The sequence below is a fragment of the Ochotona princeps genome, chromosome 10 (genome assembly GCF_030435755.1).
Source record: "Ochotona princeps isolate mOchPri1 chromosome 10, mOchPri1.hap1, whole genome shotgun sequence".
Taxonomy (NCBI): Eukaryota; Metazoa; Chordata; class Mammalia; order Lagomorpha; family Ochotonidae; genus Ochotona; species Ochotona princeps.
Window position 1 is genome coordinate 20,849,796 of NC_080841.1, and position 23,301 is coordinate 20,873,096.

The 23,301-nt window shown below is 50.4% G+C and overlaps 1 protein-coding gene across 1 annotated transcript in view; it reads left to right on the plus strand.

Moving 5' to 3' along the window:
* Window positions 1-23,301, plus strand: part of TRAF5 (TNF receptor associated factor 5) — a 43,000-nt gene that overhangs the window by 13,699 nt on the left and 6,000 nt on the right. The window contains exons 2-8 of the mRNA XM_004578670.2: window positions 10,876-11,102; window positions 12,046-12,103; window positions 13,839-13,940; window positions 15,544-15,708; window positions 16,278-16,355; window positions 16,689-16,763; window positions 18,479-18,571. Of these exons, the coding sequence (XP_004578727.1) occupies window positions 10,885-11,102; window positions 12,046-12,103; window positions 13,839-13,940; window positions 15,544-15,708; window positions 16,278-16,355; window positions 16,689-16,763; window positions 18,479-18,571 (789 nt within the window). The 5' untranslated portion in view covers window positions 10,876-10,884. The remainder of the gene's footprint in view (window positions 1-10,875; window positions 11,103-12,045; window positions 12,104-13,838; window positions 13,941-15,543; window positions 15,709-16,277; window positions 16,356-16,688; window positions 16,764-18,478; window positions 18,572-23,301) is intronic.

The following is a 23,301-nucleotide window of genomic DNA, read 5'->3' on the forward strand; positions in this document are numbered from 1 at the left end:
GCCTGCCTAAAGAGGTGTTACCATGTAGGTGTAGGTGCCGATCTGTACCATGTCAAGGACCTATGGATCTTGAATCCAGGTGGAACATCTGGGTATTCGTTATTTCTTAGGACTTAAAACAACAACAGCAAAGGCTTGTTGGTACTCAGAAGTGACCTGCTGCCTGGTATGGATGCTTAGTCTCCTCCTGAGACCAGTAATGCTGAAACCATTGTCCCCTTGAAGAACTTTGGGAACACTGTGCTTTTGGTGATGGATCCCTGCTACTTTCATAATCAAAATGAGAAAACCAAACAAAAAACAACCCCTGCGGCTTGAGGAGGTCGCTACGTTGGGAGCATGGGCTTATTCTCACCCTACTCACATCTCCTGTACCATTCTCATCTCCTCACCTGGTATCCCAGGTTGGCATGCTAAGTGGATAGAACTTCATTACTGGAAGAGATAAGATCTTCTTGTCTAATCTCTAAGACAGAGTGATCTGCCACTGTTCCCTCTCAATAAAGACTGTCTCTCCCCAATTCCCATCTCCAACATGGCAGCTGTTGTAACTCAGCAACTGGTCTTTGGAGGGGGAGAGCATTAAACTTGGGCAGAGGACACCTTGGTTCACAAGTTTCAGGCATTCACAGCTTATATATATATAGTTTAAAATGCATTTTTATTGGAAAAGCAGATATACAGAAAGAAGGAGACACAGAAAGAAGGATCTTCCATCTGCTCTGCTGATTCACTCTCCAGGTAGCTGCAAGGGCTGGAGCTAAGCCAATCCAAAGCCAGGAGTTAGGAGCTTCCTCTGGGTCTTCCACACAGGTGCAGGGTCCCAAGGCTTTGAGCCGTCATCCTCTATTGCTTTCCCAGGCCACAAGCAGGGAGCTGGTTGGGAAGTAGAGCAGCCAGGACATAAATTAGTGTTCATAGTCCATATGGGATCCTAGCGCATGCAAGGCGAGAACTTAGCCACTAGGCTACTGTGCCGGGCCCCATACACAGCTTTTAAACAGTCGCTCACAGTCTTCATGCAGAGTGTCAATGACAGTTGTGTGTGTGTGTTTTGCAAAGGTGAAACATCCTGGGTGTAAACCCAAGCCATGAGTTAGTTGCTCTTTCTACAAATTCATCATTTTTCCAACCAGGCCCCAAATTTTAATCCAGAAGATCCAGCTCATCTGCCTTCCCATCTATTTATCCCACCCCCTCACCCCAAAATAATGCATCAGTCATAACCAAAAACTGCACACATACCACACCATGAAAATGCAGAGTAAACACTATTGGGCAGAAGGCTGTGGGCTGAGACGCTCTTTGAGGCCCCACAGCGTGTTTTAGTTCTCTCGTACACCCACTCCTGCAAGCTTTGTCCTTCACAGAAGGCCTTTTGCTGGTCTCAGCAAAGTGCAGAGTGGGGTGCCCTCAAACTTATCCCCCCTCGTCCCTTCCACTGGGGTGGGTGTGCAAACTCTACAGCTGGGAACACTACTGCAGGGCACAGACATGGCCAGCTCTTCAAGGGACATCTTTTCAAGTGTTGAAACAAATAAAACTACTTCCTTTGTCACTTGCAACCCACGGTCGTGTGTGACGAGGGTTGGTACTCAGGAGATGTAACTGTTGTCATTTGTTATCGTCCTCCAAGGGGTGAGAATGCCAGGTCAGCCTTCACTTAGAGAAGGAAGTGGCGACCTCTGGGCCTCGACATTGACCTCTGGTGAGGTCTGCCTGATCAGAGTTGTTCCATTCTGTCAGGAACAAGAGCTCTGTGCAGGGCCCCAAACCCGGGCAGAGGCTTGCGGCTTTTCCGACCCTCCTTTCTGCTTTGGTTTGCTCTCCCTTACCCAGAGTCAGAATCAAGTTGCTTCCCTCCAACTTTTCTGTCCTGCATGCTGTTTCCTGTGACTGTAGAAACAGCATCAAGGTCAAGACCATCCGAATTCTCTTCTGGGTTTCATGTGTGGGCCTACCACTAAAGGAAGTGGACTCGTCCTTGCTCTTGAAAACTTGGAGGCCGAGAACTTTTTCCACCACACCACACATTCCTCTTCCTCCTCTTCTGTCGTCCCCCCGCCCCACGTTTTCCTTGTCTGTTCCCCATCATGCCTGCCAGCTTCCTGGGGCAGAGAGGGATACTGGTCAAAGCTGTTACCAAGGGCTCCAGCGGAGTGGCAACTGCACTGATGTGTCCCATTGGGCTGGCCAAAGAGGAGGGCAGGGCATCCAGACAGCAGCAAGCCGGGTATTCACACTGTAGGCCCACACCTTTCAATAAATCTGTGGTGCTATAGGAGATGTGGACATTCCTAGGAATTAGGTGATTCTGATAAAGTCTCATTTACATGACAGAAGAGATGCGAGATGTCGGCTGGGCTGACCCACCTCATTCCTCTGAGGCTGTCCCTAAGGCCCCACGGCCTTTGTCCCACACCCTTGGCTTCTGGGGCCTTGCTTGCTCATTTTCCTCATCAGCGCCATCTTCACTGGACCCCAGCAGTCATCCTCAGCCCTCCCATTGGATCTCTGTCTTCTAGTTCAGCACAGGGCTCTGTTCTTCTCAACAGAGGGCAGACCTGGTCTCGCTGCCCATTATCCTAAAAGGACCCAAGCTGGGCCGTAAGAAGTGAAATTCCTGCCCAAGCGTTCCCTCGGTGCCCCTCTATCTGCACATTGGTCCATAGACCCTCCTACGCGGGTCACCCCAGGCATTTAGTGCCGTGGTAAGAACTGAGAAGCTAATGAGGACCCTAGCAGGAAGCCGTCCCACCCACTGAAGCCAGGGGACAAGGTGTTTTTAGAACTGGGGACCCACCCTCTTGGGAACCTGGCCATGGCGAGGGCCCTGTGTGGATGGGGAAGAAGGCTATGGAGGAGCCCCAGGCCCTGTTAAGTCGCTGCTCATCACCCTGGAGTGGGGAGAGTTCCCTTGGATGACCTGTATCAAAAGCCAACAGGGCCTGGCCCTCACCGCTTCTCATGGGGCAGACCATAGTGAACAAGAGTGGGCAGTGGCTCTAAACAAACAGGCAAGTTCCAGTCAACTCTGGCCCACTGTTAACCAGTCTAGAACTTCTATGATGCCCTTGGAGAAATTCTTTCATTTCCCTTACCTGGGACCAGCTGAGCGCCTTTCCTTCCTGTGACATCAGCACAGCTGCTTCAGGAGGTATGGCTACCCCTATCAACTCTGATCATGTAGGTCTCCATCTATCTTTGTGACTTGCCTCTGGGGTAATGCAACTTATTCTTTCTGTATCTGATTTCCACTGCCATTGGAAGACGTCAGTGGCAGGTTCAGCATTGCAGGCGTCTGCATTGTCAAACTTAACCCAGGGCCTTGTCGCTATGGTTGGCAGAGCTGGCATGGAGCCCTTTTCACTGACATTGGCTCTATAGTGACCAGCAACTCCCGAGCATCTGAATTGGAAAACTGGAGAGGAAGTTCCTGGGCTTAGATTTTCACAAGTATGATGCTATACTATATAAAACTATCCCCTAATTCTGCAAGACTTCATTAATCCAACAGGTGCCAGGGAGGTGTGGATGAAGACTGTGCACTATCATTTGCGTGATGACTGGTGACTAACTGCATGCTACTTCGGCATGTGAAGGCTGTGTATTAGGGGCTCCCTACAAATAAATGGGTCGGAAGAGACCAGTGAGGAAAGAATTTAAATCCTGGATTTGACAGCTTTCCTTAGGAATCCAGAAAGCTCTCTATGAAAGGATGCAGCAATTTGTGATGTGACAAGATAATGTTGGGGAGAAACTCCTCGTTCCGGGGGAGCACATGGGCTGAGATTCACCCCTGCCAGTTTTGCTTTGCATTAACTGTTCAGCTCAACATACAGGCTCTATTGTTCCTAGCCTCGGTGGCTTTTTCTGCTTCTTCTTTTTCTTCTTCTTCTTCTTCTCCTTCTCCGTCTCCGTCTCCGTCTCCTTCTTCTTTGCAAGCACTGAAATGCTTTGCTGTTCCAGAGAGGGAAGATTTTCCTGCAGTGGAGTGATTACTGAGTTCCACTAACAAGCTGCCAGGCTGGGAATGACACAGTGCAGGCACAGCTGGAAGAATCCAGTTAATTGGAGAAGCATGTTTATTAGGTGGCAATCTGCATGGCTGTGTGGCTGTGTCCGCTCCCGGCAGTGGGCATGATGGTTGCAGGTCTGAGGGAGATGTCACAGCTCTGGGGAGATACACAATGTACCAAGTGCCTAGCTTACAGTGGCACCCAAGTGTAGATGATTTACTCATTTGTGAGGTTTTGTTTATTTGAGAGAGCACGCATCTGCTCATTCACTCCCAGAATGCCTGCAGTGGCCAGTGCTGGGCCAGGCCAAAGCTGGGAGCTGGGAACTCAAGAGCCACCACCCACTGCCCTCTGCCCACTACCTCCTGGAGTGTGTATCTGCAGGAAGCTGGTATCAGGAGTGGTCCTGGACTAGAACCCAGGCACTCAGACATGGACTGCAAGAGTTGGAACTGCCAGGTTAAGTGCTTGTCCCCCACAATGCATAAGGAGACAGGCTCAAGGTACCGGGCAAGATGGCAACCGCTTAGCGAGTGACTGGGTTCAGTGGATGACTTGGGCATGTTGGCAAGGCACACACAGGCATTTAGTCTGTAGGCCCCCTCTGAGGAGGCTGTGAAGCCCCTGAGGGGTTAGGCCTAGGGCAGGTTAGGTTTAGGCCACCTGCCAGCACAGGGGTTCCCAGAGAGTGCCTGGGGAGCCTGGTGCTGGGAAGGCCTCCCACAGCTCCAGCCTACTCCGGGAAGGTTCCAGGAGGAGCTAGCTGAGCTAACTGTGCGTGTCTCTCCCCAAGGGGAGCTCAGGGGCCTCTTGCATTAAACCATGTAGCCCCAGGAAGAGCTTCCCCTCAGCCCAGCAGGTGGTAAATGTTTACCAGCTGGCACCGCCTGGGGGTTTGCAGGGTTTTTGCTTGACCACAGCCGATTTCCTTAATAGTCATAGGTATTGTTCCCTTAGTTCTGCTCTCTGGAGAGAACCGGGGATGTTTTCTAGAAGCTGCCTGCCTGTGACAGCGCACCCCCTCACTCCCACGAGTGTGGGAGAAGCCAAAGTCTTCCCCTGAGCTGGACTGGCAGGAGGGACTCTGCCTCTCTGATGCAGATTTTTGGATTGTGGCTGTTTGATTTTTGGAAAGTGGCTGTTTCTCATGATGGCATTTATGTTCCCACAGAAGGTTATTGCCTTAAAATGCATAAATGTGTAAGTTCTTCTATTTTACTCTGAAAGATCATAAATACTGATAGATAGGGCTAACATGAACAAAAACTGTTGGGGCGCCCGGTTTTTCTTTTTTTTTTTCTGATTTGTTTTATTTGTAGTTGAAAGCTGAAGTTATAGACACACATATACAGAGAGAGAAATCTTGCATCCGCTGGTTCACTCCTCAAATGGCTATAATGGCCAGAATTGGGCCAACTGAAGCCAGGAGCTTCTTCCAGGTCTCCCATATGGGTGCAGAGGCTCAAGTACTTGGGCCAACTGCTACTGTTTTTCCAGGCCACAAGCAGGGAGCTGAATGGGTAGTGGAGAAGCCCGGACATGAACCAGTGCCACACATGGAGGCTTAGCCTAATACTCCACAGCACCGCCCCCCTTCCTGTTTTTATTTTAAAGATTTATTATTTGAGGGCCGGGCACCGTGGCCTAGCGGCTAAAAGTCCTCGCCTTGAACACCCCGGGGATCCCATATGGGCGCCGGTTCTAATCCCCACAGCTCCACTTCCCATCCAGCTCCCTGCTTGTGGCCTGGGAAAGCAGTTGAGGACGGCCCAAAGCTTTGGGACCCTGCACCAGCGTGGGAGACCCAGAAGAACTCCTGGTTCCCGGCTTCGGATCGGCGCAGTACCGGCTGTTGCGCTTACTTGGGGAGTGAATCATCAGAGGGAAGATCTTCCTCTCTGTCTCTCCTCCTCTCTGTATATCTGACTTTGTAATAAAAATAAATAAATCTTTTTAAAAAAAAGATTTATTATTTGAAAGGCTGAGTTAGAGAAAAAGAGAGAGAGAGATTCCAGCCACTGGGTCACTAACCACAACAGTCCTAGCTGGGCTGGGCACAAGTCAGGAACCTGGAACTCCATCCAGATCTCCCATGTGGCTGGCAGGGGCCCACGCATCTGGGCTGTCTTCTGCTATTTTCCAGGCACAGTACCAGGGAACTGGACTGAAAGTGAAGCAGCTGGGACCTACTCCAATGCCCACATGAAATGTCAGCACCACAGGCTACCGTTGAACCCACTGCACCACAGTGCTAGCTAGCCCCTATGATGCCTTTTTTTGAACTCAGTCCTCATGTTGGCTGTTCTTTGTTACTGGGCCTTCAGTTTTGAAGGGCATTGTCTTAGTTTATTTGTGCCGCAGTAGCAAAATGCCACAAACTAGGTAATTTGTAAAGAAGGGGAATTTTTATTTCTGAGAGTTCTAGTCTGAGAAGTCCAAGATCAGGGCCCCAGCAGGGGCCATGTCTGGTGAGGGTGGCCATCGGTTTCCAGGATGACATCTTGTTACTGGCTCCTCATGTGATGGGACCACACAAGGGGACAGACAGCACAAGTGCCTTCAGCTCCTTCATAAGGTTTCCAGTCCCACTGGTAAGGACTCCAGCCTCGCAGCCTAGTCATCTGCTAAAAGCCCTACCTTTTTCTTCTTTTTTATAAAATATTTATTATTTTTATTAGAAAGCCAGATTTACAGAGAGAAGGAAAGAGAGACAGAAAGATCTTCCATTTGCTGGTTCACTCCCGAAATGGCCACAAGGACCAGAGCTGAGCTGATCTGAAGCCAGGAGCTACTTCTGGTCTCCCACATGGGTACAGCATCCAAAAGCCTTGGAGTATCCTCTGCTGCTTTCCCAGGCCACAAGCAGGGAGCTGGATGGGAAGTGGGAAAGCTGGGACATGAACCAGTGCCTATATATGGGATCCCTGTGCTTGGAGGTGGAGATTAGCTAGTTGAGCTGTTGCACCAACCCCAAAGCCCTACCTCTTAAAACTGGACCTTAGATCTCAGCGGAGGCGTTTGAGGTCAAGACATGAGTTCAGATCACAGCAAGTAGCATTGGGAGGGGGCAAGGCCTGGACTACAGGTTTGAAGAACTGTTGTTCTAGACAGCAACACACACACACACACACACACACACACAAGAGTGCAGTAGCTACCTGTGGTAGAAGAGGTTAGAATGGAGGGAGGCCACTGCAGTGCGCTCTGAGCACCCAGTCTCGCCCACTGCATACGACTGTGTCAGACATGGCCTGGCCACAGGCAGACTAGAGGAGCACAGAGCACGTGAGGCGGGAATGGGGGCAGCCTGGGACCACCTGACATCGGACCTTCTGGTTTCCTGAGAGCTTGCCAGCCTTGGGTATCAGGACCGTGTGTGTGAATCAAGGGCTATGTGTCTTCCCTTTCAGCTTTAAATAGTCCGCTAAGGGGAGCACTCGTGTGTCACAGCACTCAACCTGCCACCCCTGAGGTTTGACAGGAAACACATGCACAAGGGATCTCAAACCTCAGGATTAAAAAACAAATGCTCTTGTCTGCCAAGCCCTGCCAGGTCAAAGCTGCTTTGCTGAGAAGAGGCAGTTGACTGAGCTCTGTGCCCCGAGGCAAGCCTGCAGGTCCAGTCCCCTCCACACGCACAGAGAGGGGCCAGCAGTGGGTGCAGAGGTCCTGAAACACCTCCCCAAATCTGGTGGGGTGGAGCTCTAGAAGTGAAGGTCTTGCTTACAAAGGGAGTGGGAAGTCCTCGCTGGAAAAAGGTTAAGAATCACGGGATAGGGGCTGACCCGAGTCACAGCTGCCCTTCTGAGAGTTTCCCTAGAGACCAGCGTGCATTCCGCAAACAGCTGAGTTGTTCTCCAGGCCAGGAGCAGGGCTGGGGGTGCAATGGTGAGGAGGAGCAGGTGTGAGTCACCTGTCCCCGAGTGACAGAGATCAACCAAATCATCCCACAAATGCACATTGTCATTTCAAAGCAAATATTGTTCCTTAAGAAAGGACCCTGGTGCCATGAGGGGAGTAACTCAGTGGGTGTTTTGGTTTTGCTTTAATATGTTTGGTTTTGAGTAGGTAATAATTCGTGTTGAGAAATGCAGAATTATCTCATTAAAAAACCAGCCCCCTGTACCCCTAAGCCACTCTGGGTCCTGAGCACCTGCATGCATGGCCTGTGACAGGACACCACTGTAAGCATACCTGGGCAGGGAACACCTGGCAGCTGAGAGCATGCATGTTGAGTTGATGAGGTGTGATCTGGGAGAGGATAGGGACACACTAAAGGTAGAGGCAACAGCTTGGGCAAAAGCCCTGTGGCAAGAGCATGTGTAAGGGCTTTGAAAGCCAGAAGGGAGCCTGTGGGGCTGGGGTGCAGAAAGTCAAGGACAAGAAGGTCAGGGGTGGAGGAAAGTGTCATCAAGGCTGCTTAGCACCCTGAACCCTGAAAGAAGAGGGAAGGAAATCTTAAGAGCAAGCACCTCACTTTTGGGGCCAGAATTGTGGTATAGTGGGTCAGGCTACTATTTGTGATGCCTACACCCCATATCACAGCACTGGTTCATTTCCTGGCTGTTCTGCTTCACATCCAGCTCTCACCTAATATGCCTTGGAGAGCAGTAGAAGGTGGTTCAAGTAGTTGGACCCCCACTGCCCCGGTTGGAGACTCAGATGGTGTTGCTAGCTGCTGGCTGTGTCCTGGCCCGGCCCCAGCTGTTAGAGCCTGTTGGGAAGTGGAGCAGAGGATGGCAGACCCCTGGCTGTCTCCCTCTTCCTGTTGTTCTGTCACTGTCTTTCCAGTCAATCAATCCATCAACCTTTCAGAACAGAGCCTATCTAACCTTGAATTGCGTTTACCCACAGACTTTCAGAGGAGCCCTCATAGCGTAGAGTGCAGGCGGAAGTAGTCGGAGGGCCAGTGCTTAGTTCAGGTTAGAAATGACGTGTCTCAGTGCTTGCTGAGTCAGTTCACACTGCTACAGCAAATGCTGGGGACCTGTTTCCCACTGTCACGGGAGCTGGGCAGGGTTCTGCGTTGTCACAAGAGCTCCTGTGTAATGGCATGGATGCCACCCATGAGGGCTGCACCACGTGAGCATGTCACCTGCCGAGGCCCTCCTCTTTGCATCACATCAGGCTTGGGACGGCGTGGGGAGGTCTGGGGAGACGCGGCTGTCCAGCCTGTGTCAGTGGTGTCCAGAAGGTTCCTGGAAAACACATATGAAATAACCATGCATGGATTTCAAAACCGTTTTGCACCAAAATAAATATTTTATTTTGCAAACCAGTGGGAAGTTTATTTTTAAAAAGATTTATTTATATATGCATAAAGATCTATTTTATTTGAAAGAGAAAGAAGTGGGGGAGGGAGGAAAGCAGAGAGAGAGAGAGAGAGATCTTCCATTTGATGGTTGACTCACAGAGCTAGGCTTGTCCAAATCTGGGAGCCAGGAGCTTCTTCCAGGTCTCCCGGGCAGGTGCAGAGGGTTAAGGACTTGGGCCGTCCTCTGCTGCTTTCCCAGGCCGTTAACAGGGAGCTGGATTGGAAGTGGAACAGCTGGGACTAGGACCTATACCCATATGGAATGCCAGTGCTCCAGGGGATTAGCCTCATGTGCCATGGCACAGGTACCAAAGGTTTTTTTATATATACTGTTTAACAGAAGACAAAATTATTTCAAGTTAACAAATTTTTTATTTAAAAGATTCTACGTGTTGCCATTCCTTCCACTGTCCAAAACCATCTACTTCATTTTTTACATCTTCAGGCCCTTTTGAATAAACTGATACTTAGTCTACATTTTTCTAGCCTTTGTTAATCTTCACTTGAATTATATCATGACAGCTTCAAAATTCCCCACCTATGGAAAAATTGTATTTCAAACACAGAAACAACTGAATCAAACTTGCAAAAATGAAGTTCCTTAGATCCCAAGTTATCTTATACGCCGGTCTCCATTCACTTTTATGTGTTGAAAAATTTAGGTTCAAAGCTGCTCTTTGCAAGTTTCCAATCCACTTCATCTAATACGTTAAAATTTATAAATGAAGACTAGTTTCTACTTTCAATGAAACTTCAAACCTGGAGGATAAGTTTTACCTTGTAGTATGTGGAGATAGTTTATTTATTTGGAAGTCAGAGCTACAGAGTGGGAAGGAGAGAGAGATCTTCCAGTTCATTGGTTTACTCCCCAGATGACAGCAGCTGGGGCTGTGACAGGCCAAAGCCAGGAGCCAGGAGCTTCCTCCGAGTCTCCCATGTAGATGGCAGGAACCCCAGCCCTTGGACCTTCTTCTGCGTTTCTCAGGCCATTAGCAGGGAGCTAGACTGGCACTGGAACAGCCAGGATTCAAACTGGCACCCATGCGGGATGCTAGCTTTACTCAGTGCACCCCACAGCAGCACCCAAACAGACATCTTTTTTATTCCATGTTTTCTGTTAACTTCTTTAAGTATCCGTGTGTGTGTGTGTGTGTGTGTGTGTGTGTGTGTGTGTGTATGGGGGGAGTGAAATGTTATTTGTAAGTTTCTTCTGAAGAATTGTAATTGAACAGTTGTTTCAATTCTTTCAAGTGGAAGAAAACTGTAATAACGTGCTTATCATGTGGTTAACGCCTGGCTACATGTTGTCTAGTCATACAGTGACCAACCTAACAGGTTGGCTTAATGTCCAACAAAACGCCATAGGATGGAAGCAGTTGGTCCCCCTGGAGGTCATCCTGTCCTGCCTTCCCCACCTCTGCGGGCGCCCTCTACTGGCAACAGGTTGTTACATAACCAGGTTACTGTGGGTGTTCACTACCAAGTAGTTAACACCACTGACTGTAGTTGCTGGTACCTGTAACTGTCCTTCTCTTCCTGTAGTGCCTCCGGATGGCTTATCCAGAGGAACAGGGGGGCATCCCCTTTGGTTTCATCCGCCAGAATTCGGGCAACTCCATCTCCTTGGACTTTGAGCCTAACACCGAGTACCAGTTCGTGGAGCAATTGGAAGAGCGCTACAAATGTGCCTTCTGCCACTCAGTGTTGCACAACCCCCACCAGACTGGGTGTGGCCACCGCTTCTGCCAGCACTGCATCCTGTCCCTGAGGTGAGTGGGCGGGGTCTGTGGCCCTGGCCACTGCAGGCTGGAGCCACGTGGAGGTGTGCTTGGCACTCTTGAGTGGCAGCCGCAGCCACTTAACTGTAATCATGGTTTTGGGAATTGCTGCGGTTGGCCACAGAACCACAGATAGGAGGAGGGCCTCACCCAGGGTCCCTTGGACAGAGCCTTAGAAGAACACTTCATTTTTTTTTTTTTTTTGCCACCCAATTATAGATACACACTGTTCCTAAGAATTCAGATGACACCTGTTTTGTGTGGGAGAGCAGTGCTGGACACCTGGGCATGTGGCCTGGTGGGGAGAGCCTGTATCTCATGGGCTCTGTGTTGTAGCGGCCTTGCCTCGAGGCAGGAAGGACTTTGCACCTGGAAGGCACTTGCCTGTCACGGATGCTGTCTGGGCTGTCACTTTAAGGGAGGAGGTGGCTGAGAGGGATGCGGAGCCAGTTTTCTGTAGAGAGGCAGCGAGGCAAGTGTCATTCCCTGCCAAGCCTTGAAAGTGAGCTGTTGCCGCAGGCTCTTGCCTGTGGGCGTGCTCCTGCACTTGGCCCCATGTGCTCCTGACACTTGGCTCAGCTGAGCCCTCCGGTCTATAGCAGTGAAGAGCTGGAGGAACAACTTGGAATAGCACGTTTGCTTTCCATAATGTCCTAAATTAGGAAAGGAGACCCGTTGCAGCAACAGGTGACAAGCGAAGACTGGGGACTCAGAAGCCTGCCTGGGTACCCAGCGGTGGACTGTGTGTCCTGGAGAATGAATGGGGCGTTTTCAGATCCCTGGAATGCCCGGGGAGGTGCAGAAGGAGGAGCTAGGCGTACTGTGTAAGCAGAGGAAGTAGCGTGTACAGAGGCAGATGTTAAATAAGCCTGAGAATGCTTGGCTGTTCAAGGTCAATCCCTGACTTTGGGTTTACTTTCCCCTTTGTCTCTAGAGAATTAAACGCAGTGCCGACCTGCCCTGTAGACAAGGAGGTTATCAGACCCCAGGAGGTAAGGACGTCCCTCTTTGGTCTTATAGAGCTGGGTGATGAGGAGGAGTACTTGTCCTGGGCTGAGCAGGAGCGAGGCTGGGGAACCTTTCTTGGATTTTTGCTCTTGTGCTGGGGCGCCATTCTCACCCTGTTCCTCCTATTATTTGAGAGAGTTTTGCTTGGCTCTCTACTAACCACACCCGCTCCGCACCCCGGTTCTGCTGGTCTTGCCTTCAGTCCCTGCTCAGGCGTGCTCCAGCCAGCCCGAGCTGCCGGCAGAAGTACAGCCTCCTCTTTCCTGGAGCTCACCTTCTTGTCAGGTACATCCCTGTCATTGGCGTGTCTCGTAGTGACTTGATTGGACCATAACTCCTAGACTGTAAAACTCACCTTCGAAAACATACAGTTCCACAAAGTGAATTCTCACAGGTTCATAGCAGTATACAGCCAGTAGGCCATCTGATCTCAGGGTCATTAACCCAGGAAGTGACACTGTACCCACTGGTTCACCCCTGAACACCAGCAATGACTGAGGTTAGACTGAAGGCAAAATGGGGAACTGGGGACCCAACTCAAGTGTCCTGGGTGACAGGAAGCCAGTGACTTGAGCCCACACCACCCTCAGTCCCAAGGAGCCACATCAGCAGGCAGCTGGGATTGAAACAGAGGTGGTTTGTAACCCAGACCCTCTGACATGGGGTCTGGATTCTGAACCACGATGCTGAAGGCCTGTCCCCTTGTCCCTATTTTTAGAATTGTGTAGTTTGTCCTTAACTCTTGAACAGTGAGCATTCCTCCTGTGTGTGTGTGCTGCCCACACGTCTTTTACGAGATGCATGGTTTACACGTACTTTCCCTGCATTCTGTGGGTTGTCCTCACTTTCCTAATGAAACATGAAAGTTGTTGATTTTGGTGAAGTGTTTTTTTTTTCCTTTTTTTGGTTGCTTGTTCTTTTGATGCCGTATCTAGGAAACCATTTTCTAACCTCTTCTTAAAACTCTCCTTTCATTTCTCTTTTTTTCTTTAACCCTCTGCTTCAGGAGGTTTAAGCATGGCTCCTCCAGGGAGCCCCCCCGGGCAGCCAGCCTGATGGACTCACCCCTTCTATGTACTCCTTGTGCTGCCTTTGGCAAATACCCACCCTCAGGCTCGGCTGACTTGGTGTCTGTGCCACTTGCAAGACCAGGGGTTGGCACACTACTGTCGTGGGACACACCCAGCCAGCCAGCCACCTTTATAAAGCCTGTGAGCTAAGAAAACAGTTTACTATTTTGAAATGGTTGAAACAAAAAATCCAAGAAAGAGTACCCAGGAACTCTACTTTTGCAGTTTCTCATGTCACTTAAGCTATTTCAAAATTTTTTTAAAAACCTGATTTGATCAGTTCACTCTGCACCCTATAAATTTGTCACATTGAACCCCATAAGCATGCACAATCACAGCTTTTGCATCACTTTTTGGTCATATTGCATCACCCTTGGCTGCAGCCCCACCTCCTTGACCTTTAGGTATGTGGGGTCAAGTTCACCCTGAGGCGTCCTAACTGCCATCCGCTATACCGGGTGTGGAGTTGCACAGCTCACATGCTTGGCGGTTCGTCAATGACTGGCTTTTCTTTCAGTGCAGTGGTGAATGTGGCATTTCCATTGCTACCACTATGTGGAATTTTCCACTGACTTGTAAGATCTGATAATAGCGCTTGAATTGCTGTAAAGCTTTAGAACGTGTGAGATGTGTCATGTTTATCTTTTAGGTGTTCAAGGACAACTGCTGCAAAAGGGAAGTCCTCAATTTATATGTCTATTGCGCAAATGCTCCTGGATGTAATGCCAAAGTCATTCTGGGACGATACCAGGTTGGTGTTGCTCAGGACGGACGTTTGCCGTGGTCATGTGTCCAGTGATATGTGGTAAACCCCTGTGTGCCTCCTGCTGGGCTGAGCTTGCTGCAGGGCATCCCAGGGTTGCCCTCTGAGAGTGCCCATACGGCCGTCTGGTTAGTGATGGTGCCACAGCACAGGGGGCTGGGCTGGAGAAGAGGGGCTTGGGAGTGGAGGCTGAGCCATACACCCCGCACCTTACCTTCAGCTGTGGATTAGGGAGCTGGAGCCAGAAGTGGGGGTTGGGACATGCTGGGCAAAAGGAGCACTCAAGCAAGGACCAGATGGAGCCAGAGTCTGACTTCCAGAAGACACCGTCACCAGGGTGCTTGCTGTCCCTGTGGGTGCAGTGGTGTGTTTGCTGCAGTCAGGGCCCCTGACCTGCCGGGCTCCTGATTACAGACAACTGGGGATAGACAGAGGATGTGGTTTCAAGGTGAAGCTCTGACTCGCATTGCTAACAGGTGTAGGGGAAGTGCTGGTGCAGGCGGGTTTGTTCTGCTCAGCTGAAGCTGCTCCAGCCTCCTTCCGGGCAGGGGCAGAAGTGGCTAAGGGCAAAGCTGGCAGTGTGCGGGCCCCTCCCTGCCAGGTGTGATCTCCCTGGAAACGAGGGGGACTCAGGCGGTGCTGGCTTCCAGGGAACGGCTCGGAGGTAAATGAGAGTGTCACCTCAAACCACGCGATATGCACAGCGGTTTGCAGCTGAGTCAGCCTCTGTTCCTGCCGTTTTCACATCCTTCTTTGCCCAGGGCTTTTCTGGGAGGTCTGGGTACTTTCTGTGTTATCAGGTGGCAGTCCTTTGCCACTGGTTTTGGGCAGTTGGGCTGGGAGCATGGTCTGTTTTCCAACTTTGTTGTTCAAGGGCCTGAGAAGGAAGTGTCTCAAGGAGACCTTGGGTCCCTGAGGAGGCGGGTGGGAGGATCCTGGAGTGCACGGCAGCCCTCTCTCCACCAGTCTGGGTCTCTGTTTCTCATGGCTTGCCTATACCAGCAGGTCTGGAGGAAAACGGCCCTGGGTCTTTCAGGGAGATAGATTTGTTAACATTTGGCAATCTGGTCAGTTTCATGATAGCTTGGGTGATCTGAAAGTTTGCTTGTTTATTTTTCCACACAGATTTGTCTGTTCTTAGAAGTTGAGGCTGGCCTTTGCCCCGTGCAGGTGCGGCCGTGCAAACCCTCGCATCCTCTGCTTCGGGACATCTCTGGTTCTCACAGCCTGACCATTTGCGGCTTCTCTTGAACTTGTGAACCTGTACTTCCTCTCTCTCTCACTCTTGCTCTCACTCTGTCTCTTTAGGCTTCAGGAACAGCCCCACCCCTTCCTTTCCTTGAGTTAGGAGGTGCCGTTCTTCCTTGTATTTCTCCCGTCTGCCCCAACTTGGAACCTCTGTCATGCTGGGTACTGGCAGGTGGTGGGGGGAGGATGGAGATGGTAAGTTGGAACTGTAAGTTCATGGCAGCTAAAGCCTCAGGAGACTATCCCAGTACTGACCTGAGAGTGTGAATACTGTCCTAGGTCATTACTGAGCAGCAATAGGGGGCCCTGCTCGGCATTCCACTGACCCAAGCCTCTGTTGTAGGAGCATCTTCAGCAGTGCCAGTTCCAGATTGTGCCGTGTTCTCACGATCCCTGTCAGGAGCCCGTCCTCCGGAAGGATCTGAAAGAGCACCTGAGTGCCTACTGTCAGTATCGGGAGGAAAAATGCCTCTATTGCAAAAAGGCTGTGGTGGTCACCAACCTTCAGGTAAAAGAGGACTCACATCTTCAAGGGACTGAATTCTGTCCGGGCAGTCGCAGCCAGGCTGCTGCGTACCTGATTTGAATGTAGAATCAAATCTAAAGAAGTAACTTGAAGTTCTGTGGAAAGCACAAAGCCTTCTTGTTAGTGGGGTTGTTTGGTTGTCACTGGCAGCAGCACTTTTGGTGCACCTGCTGTGGATGTAGAAGAGGCCGTGCTGAGTTTCAAGGAGGCAGCCGTAATGGGTGCCCTTGGCTCCTGCTGTCCAGCCAGAGAGACAGGCGGACCTCAGCATAGGAAGAGAGAGTGGAGGAGCCAGCTAACTGGTCTGCCCTCTTCTGTGCCCCCACCATCACTCCTTTTAAGGCCTATGTCCTCTGATCTTATGAGGAATGACTGGGAAATTTAGTACTGAAGTTGAATTCATTGACACTAAGTAAGCAAAGACTCTTGATCCTTCTTGGAAAGAGGCTGTGATCTCCCACTGGGGGCGGCCACGTAAGACATGTCCAGGTGGGCTTGGAGAGGCCCAGACAGGGTGTTGAGGCTGTGTTTTATTGCGCTTTCTGTTTCAGAATCATGAGGAAAATCTGTGTCCTGAGTATCCGGTGTCATGTCCCAATAAGTGCTTGCAGATTATCCCAAGAACGAAGGTACCTATAAATAGCAAGATCCATGTTGATTTCTTGTCAGATAAAACTTTTGTAGTCATTAAGGTGTGTTTGATAGATTTGCACAGGCCAAGGCCCAAGACGTAAATGATGCCTAGGCAAACTGTGTCTGTCTTCCCTTCCCTGCTCTACCCTTCCCTCCTCTCCACTCTCCTCCCTTCCCCTCCCCTGTGAACGCTGCACCCTGCCGTCCAGCTCTATCTCTCCAGTACCTCTTTGCCCAAGCCACCCTGGTGCCCCACCTGCTGTGGTTAGAGCAGGCAGGCTGAAGAAGCAGTGTTGAATCTCTCAAGCCTGTGGCTGTCCATTTTGTAGGTGAACCAACATCTGGCTGTGTGTCCTGAGGCTGAACAAGACTGTCCCTTTAAGCAGTATGGCTGCCCCGTGAAGGTGAGGAATGCCCCTTGATTCTGCCTGTCCATCCCACTGTGTCCCTGATTGGGTGACGAAGAAGGCCATGTGGCTCTGAGAGCTGGGAGGATTGTGACTGTGTTGCCCTGGTGTGGAACTGTAATTACCAGAAGTCACCAGAGAAGCGGAACCAAGGGTGTGTGCCTGTGTGTATATGAAACAAATCTGTGATGTTTAGGTGATGTCTATCAAGAGAAACAGACAGAGAGGGAGAGAAGTATGTTGAGGAAGTGGCTGGTACAGTTGTGAGTGCTCGCACGTCCAGAGTCTGAGAGGCAGGCTAGCAGCCTGGGAGTCCAGGCTATCCGGCTAGAGTCTCTGCATTGCTCAACTAGAACAAACAAAACAAAAAACAAACAAAAAATGACTTATTTATCTGAACACAGAGGGAGAGAAAGAGCTTTCCTCTGCTGGTTTGCTCCCCAGATGCCTCCAGTTGCTGGGGCCAGGTCGGGCCAAAGCCAGGAGCTTCTTCCTGGTCTCCCACCTAGGTGGCAGGGACCCACGGACTTGGGCCAAAGCCAGGAGCTTCTTCCTGGTCTCCCACCTAGGTGGCAGGGACCCACGGACTTGGGCCCTCCTCTGCTGCCTTCCCAGGCACATTCAGCAGGAAGCTGCACTGCAAATGTAGTGAATGAAGTTTGAACCAGCAGGCAGATACGGATGCAGATGTGGCAGGCAGCGGCTTAACTCTCCACTCCACAATGCCAGCCCGTCTGCGCTGCATTTTAAGGAAGGCTGCTTCTTTGGGAAAGTTTAGTCTTTGCTCTTAAGGCCTTCAGGTGATTAGATGAGGCCTGACTACGTCGTGAAGAGTGGGCCATTTAGCTAAGCTCAACTAGTATAAGTCCTATTCACCAACTGTCCAACAGTGTAATGCCCAGGGGAAAAGTAGCCTGTGCTTCTTGTTATGATTTTATTTGCTTATTTAAAAGACAGAGAGAGAGAGAGAGAGAGAGAGAGAGGGAGGGAGATGGAGATAGAGCTCTTCCCTCTGCTGGTTCATTCTCCCAAATGCCCACACTACCTAGGGAACCAGCAGGTGAGGATCTCTCTCTCTCTTTTATTGCTATCCTCTCTTTTTGTAGCTCTGCCTCTCAAACAAGTAGCTAACTGCAATTTTAAACAGAGAGAGGCAGAAGCAGGATCCCATTCCAGGTGCTTCAGTATGGGATATGAGCATCCTAGGAGGTGGCTTAACGTGCTGTGCCACTACACCCACCCCCGTCATGTCATTTTGAAGGCCACAAATTGGCAAGGGCTAAAGTTAGAGTCAGGTTTCCCACCTTCTGCCTGTTTCACTAGAGTGATTAATTATGAGGGCCATATCGCAGACACGTGCTTGTTAGGACAGGGTAGACTTCATCGAGCTGGAGGCCACGCAAGCAGGGAGGAGCTGAGAGATGACCCGGACCACTCCCAACCGTGTGCGTGGACTTGCTGGACCAGGGCGGGGTCAGCTTTGAGGCTCCTGGTGCTGGCCCTCTCCTGATCGCTGAACCAAGTATCGCAGGTGGCTCCGCTGCCAAGAGAACATGTCAGGGGTGGTGGGGGGTGCGATCAGCCAGAGCCAGGTGCCCATGTCAGCCGTGGGAGCTGTCCTGTGGTTATGCTTGGGCGTCAGCCTCTGCCCCCATGACCTCTGTCATGCCCGGGAACCTGTCACCAGTGGCGTGTTTCTCTGTGCCCTGCAGGAGAAGCGTGGGAGCTTGCATGAACATGAGCACACGGCCTTGCGGGAGCACATGCTTCTGGTGCTAGAGAAGAACCTCCAGCTGGAAGAACAGGTAAAGCTCCAGAGTCCCGGAACGGAGGCAGGATGCAGGCTTGCTGGCGTCTTCAGCAAGCCTGGCTGACTGTCTTCAGCTTTCTCTGGTTTCAGCATAGGTCAACTGTAGGCAGGTGTTTCCCTCCCAGGTGGCCCCTCAGGTCCCGAAACTTGTGAACATTAGGGCTGGAGAGCGCCTTTGAAGTCTTTGGACCCTGCCCCTTCTCTTAAAGAAATTCTGATGCGTTTTAAGTTGTAAGCAGAGGAATTCAATGCCAGCCTGTGGAGTCCTTCCAATCCATCATTCTCCAGGTTTTTCCAGAATGACCTGTCCCAGCCCAGCCTTGTGTTTTTCAGCTGTTTCTGGAACCTAGCTGGCATTCTGTATTCTTAAAGTCAGTTGTGAAATGGTCATTGGCTACCTGCTCTAGGCACCTTAGGATTGATTTGTCATAGTTAAGTCTGAATTCAGGTTTGATGCATTTTGTGATGAAGTCTGAACTGTTGTCTTTGAGGAGCTTTTGCCACCTGCTGCTAGTGTGTGGGTGCGTCACCAGGTGGTGATCAGCTAGGGAAATGAAAAGAGCAGCTCATGCCATGGTGCGGGGGAGTAGACCTGCCCCAATTCTGCTGAGCAGTTATTATGGGCGTTAGTTGGTAATATTAGAACTTCTCAGAGCACCCAGCTTTTCAAGTCTACATAGGGAAGAAAAGTAGCCATTCAGACAGGAAGCTAACTTTGACCACCTTGCACTAGTGCATGGCATCTGATTCCGTATCACAGGTTATAGGTGTGTTGGGGTCCAGAGTCACATCTTGGAGAAGATTATAAAATTAGACAAAGTAGAGACCAGTGTCATAGGATGATAGGCTAAGCCCCTGTCTGTGATGCCAACATCCCATATATGTGCCAGTTTGGGTCCCAGCTGCTCCACTTCTGATGCAGCTTCCTGTCTACGGCCAGGGAAGATAGCAGAGCATGTCTCAAGTCCTTGGGCCCCTGAACCCAAGTGGGAGACCCGGAGGAGGCCCCTGGCTTTGGGTTGGCCCAGCTCTCACCATGACAGCCATTTGGAGAGTGAAGCAGCAGATGGAAGATCTGTCTCTCCTTCTCTCTGTAACTCTACCTTTCAAATAAAAAGAAAACAAATCTTTAAAAAGAAAATCAGAAAATGTAAACGGTCACTTGGTAGAAAGCATACTGTTGAGAAGCCATTCTCGAGTTTTTGGTCTATCATTTACCTGATTTGTCCAATCATTCCTTTGTAAATGCCTACCATGTATCCGGGACTGTGTGTGTTGCTGGGACCTCTGAAGCAAGGAGACAGCCTTTCTGCTCTTGGAGATCCCACAGATGTGTCACTGTGTCCCCAAAGGATGTGCTGTAGCTTAGCCTGGGGCCCAGAGTCCATGGCAGGTGGCTTTCGCCAGGGTGGGAGGGCTGCTCATGGCCAGGCATCCAAGCAGCATCCTGCCGGAAAGGCAAACACATCAGGAGGTTGGGTTGGGAGGCCATCTGGCAGGGGCTCTGTATGTCACCAGGAAGGCGTGAGACCCTGAGGGCTCAAGGAGGTGGGATTTTAGCATGAATCCAGGGCCAGGGCGAGGGGAGACTGGCAGTGGCTGGAGCCAGGTCCTGTTAGCAGCATCCTTCCGTGTGAGCCGTGAAATTTTGAGCAGTGTCCATCCCGTGAGTTACTTTTGTATTCATTTACACTCTGGTTTGTGTCCAAAAGAATTGAAAGATTAGAAGTTTGAGCTACTGTTTTGAGTAATAGGGAGCCACGTGGAGCTGTGTCAGGAGGAAACTCCCTACCCAGCTGCCTGCTTGGTGTGGAAGGGAAGAGCACTGGGGATAGGCTGGGCCTTGCTGAGGGAGAAGGCTCTGGAGGTGGACGGCCCCGCGCTTGCCTGGGAGGGGATGCACACCCCTTCCCTGCTCTCTTCCCCTCTTCCCTCATTGTGAATGTGGAGAAGGTAAAGTGAGCCGATGTAGTTCATTCTCAACATGGGCTAGGCACACCGGAAGCATTCCAGCTCCGGGTAGAAGGGCGATGCTGGAGGTGGTGGTGCTGAAGATGAAGGCTCCGCCCATGCCAGGTCAAGAGGAAGGGGACGGGGCTTCACGGTAGATTTTGAGGTAGAAAAGGCATGCAGTTGTGGCAGAGTGCATTAAGCCACTGCCTGTGACACCTGCCTCCCCTATCGGAGCATCAGTTCGAGGCCAGAATACCCCACTTTGATCCAGCTCTCTGTGCCTGTGAAGCAGCAGATGGTGGATCAAATACCTGAGTCCCTGTCACTCAAGTGGGAGATGGAGCTCCTGGCTCCTGGCTTTGGCCTAGCTAAGCTCTGACTGATGTCACTGTTTGAGGAATGACCAGCAGATGGAAGATTCATTCTCTCGTGCATACTCTCCCTCCCTCTCTCTCTCTCTCTTTCTTTTTGTAATTCTGTCTTTTAAATAAATATTTCAAAAGGGAGATAGTGATGGCATACAATAAGCCTGGAAGGCGGAGAGCATGGTGCAGTTTAGAGGCGAGGGGAGGGCAAGGAGCATGAGTTTGCTTTTGGTTGGATATAAATGGAAGTCGGTGACAGATGTCTACATGGAGAATTCTGGAGCCGGAGATCAAGTGGTTGTTGTAGCCATTTTTGCATTCAGTAATAAGGTAGATACCAAATGTGCCCCTCCCCCTGCCTCCAACGCCGTGATCAGGCACGCACCATGCTGGGCTCTGGAAATAAAGAATAAAGTGAGATGCAGCCTCAGAGAGCAGCTTAGTAGAGGATGAAGACGAAAGAAGCAAAGAAAAGCAACAGCAAAATGGGTTATAGAAGCATGAAGAGGCTTGAGTGACACACTGGAGTATGGGCAGTGGACCATGGAACCAGAGGGGCTGGTGCTGGTAAGGAAATACTCCAAGAGGAGATGACATTGAATGGAGACTTACAAGGTGGTAGGTTCTAGGTGAACAGAGAGGTGTCTGAGAGAGTGGGCTCTAGTGAGGCACGGTGTGATGGGCATGAGGCCAAAAGCATAACCGGGAGCTGGCCAGGTCGGCCCCCGAGAAAAGCCACTTTGAGAAAAGCCACTCAAGATGGCTGAGAAGTGAAGGCCTAAGACTGGATTTGTCTAGTTATGTGGCCTGCAGGGTGAATGGAGGAGAAAAAGATCAAGACGGGGAGTTCTGTTCATGTATTCATTCACTGACCAAATAAAGCACCCAGTGATGCCTGACCCATCCAGTTGCTGGGTTTGGTGTGGACGGTGACATCCATGCTGATGACATCCAGAGCGCCTGCTCTACTGTGTGTCAGGACTAGAAAGTGTAGCGTAGGGGCCTGGCATGGTGGCCTAGCAGGTAAAGTTCTTTCATTGCATGCCCGGGATCCCATACAGGTGCCGATTCTAATCCCAGCGGCTTCCCATTCCAGCTCCCTGCTTGTGGCCTGGAAAAGCAATCAATGGCCTAAAGCTTTGGGACCCTGCACCCATATGGGAGACCTGGAAGAGGCTCTGGGCTCCTGGCTTCCGGATCAGTGCAGCTCTGGCCACTGCGGCTGCTTGGGGAGTGAATCAACAGATGAAAGATCTTCCTCTCTGTCTCTCCTCTTCTCTGTATATCTGACTTTCTAATACAAATAAAATAAATCTGTTAAAAAAAAAGCGTGGCGTAGGTAAATATGTATTCTCACAGGTGAACTGTATGATGGAGACCAGCATACCAGGAAGTGAAGATACATTGCAGTAGGCATCTCTTCTAAAAGAGGACTCCCAATGAAGCTGTGTAAATCTATCATGACAATAAGATGCTAAACTTTCTGCCTATTGTCTATACCTACAGTGCCATGATGTGCCTATACAGCAGAATGCTGGACTTGTGACTGTTGCTGAAGGACTTACTATTACATGGTGGAAGACAGCTGGGGCAAGGGGAATAATGTGGAGTAGAAGGGGGAATCCCTATACCTAGGGAACTGTATCATAAAAAATACAAATAAAGATCTTTTGGTGGCAGGGGCTGTATTAGCATAAACCAGTGGAGTGCCGGCCATATCATTTGTCATCATTAGTTGATATAATTTCTTCCTTCCAAGGTATGAGCCTCTGAATTAAAATGCAAAGAAACCATCTGGATCAACAGCAATAGAGCCAACAGTTAACTGGCTAAGAAGAACAGTGTAGTGCAGGACCAGATTGAGTAGGACCAGATCGGGAGCTATTGTTGCTGCCCAGAAGAGAAGTAAGGAAGATGAAACTGGCATGAAAACGAGGCGAGATGGAGAGAGATTGCTGTTTGGTGTATTAGGCGTTAAGGGCAGCCGGTGTTACAGGTTGAATGGATGTGGGACTACGAGAGTTGTCTAGCTTCACGCTTAGCTTTCTGGTTGTTTCCCTTAAGTAGGCTACAGACTCTGAGCAAGCAGACCACCCACGTGTTGTGCCTGTCCCTGTGTGCTGGGCAGGCTACTTCATGCTGTTTCCTTACCTGCAAAATGGGAATTCCTACTCACATATCACTCAGTCGGTTCTTTGGGGTTGAGAAGCACTAGTAGATGAAAGGAATGTTAGATACTCAGCACATTTTTACACAGAACATCTCATGTGGTGTGGTGGTCAGTGCTCTGTGGCTGTTTAACAGGTGCAGTCTGAGTGGATGAAGAGAGCCAGGGCAGCAGTTCACTCAAGTGCTGCCCTCTGGTTAGAGGGACCCTCATGGTGGCTCAGGTGTAGGAAAGGCTGAG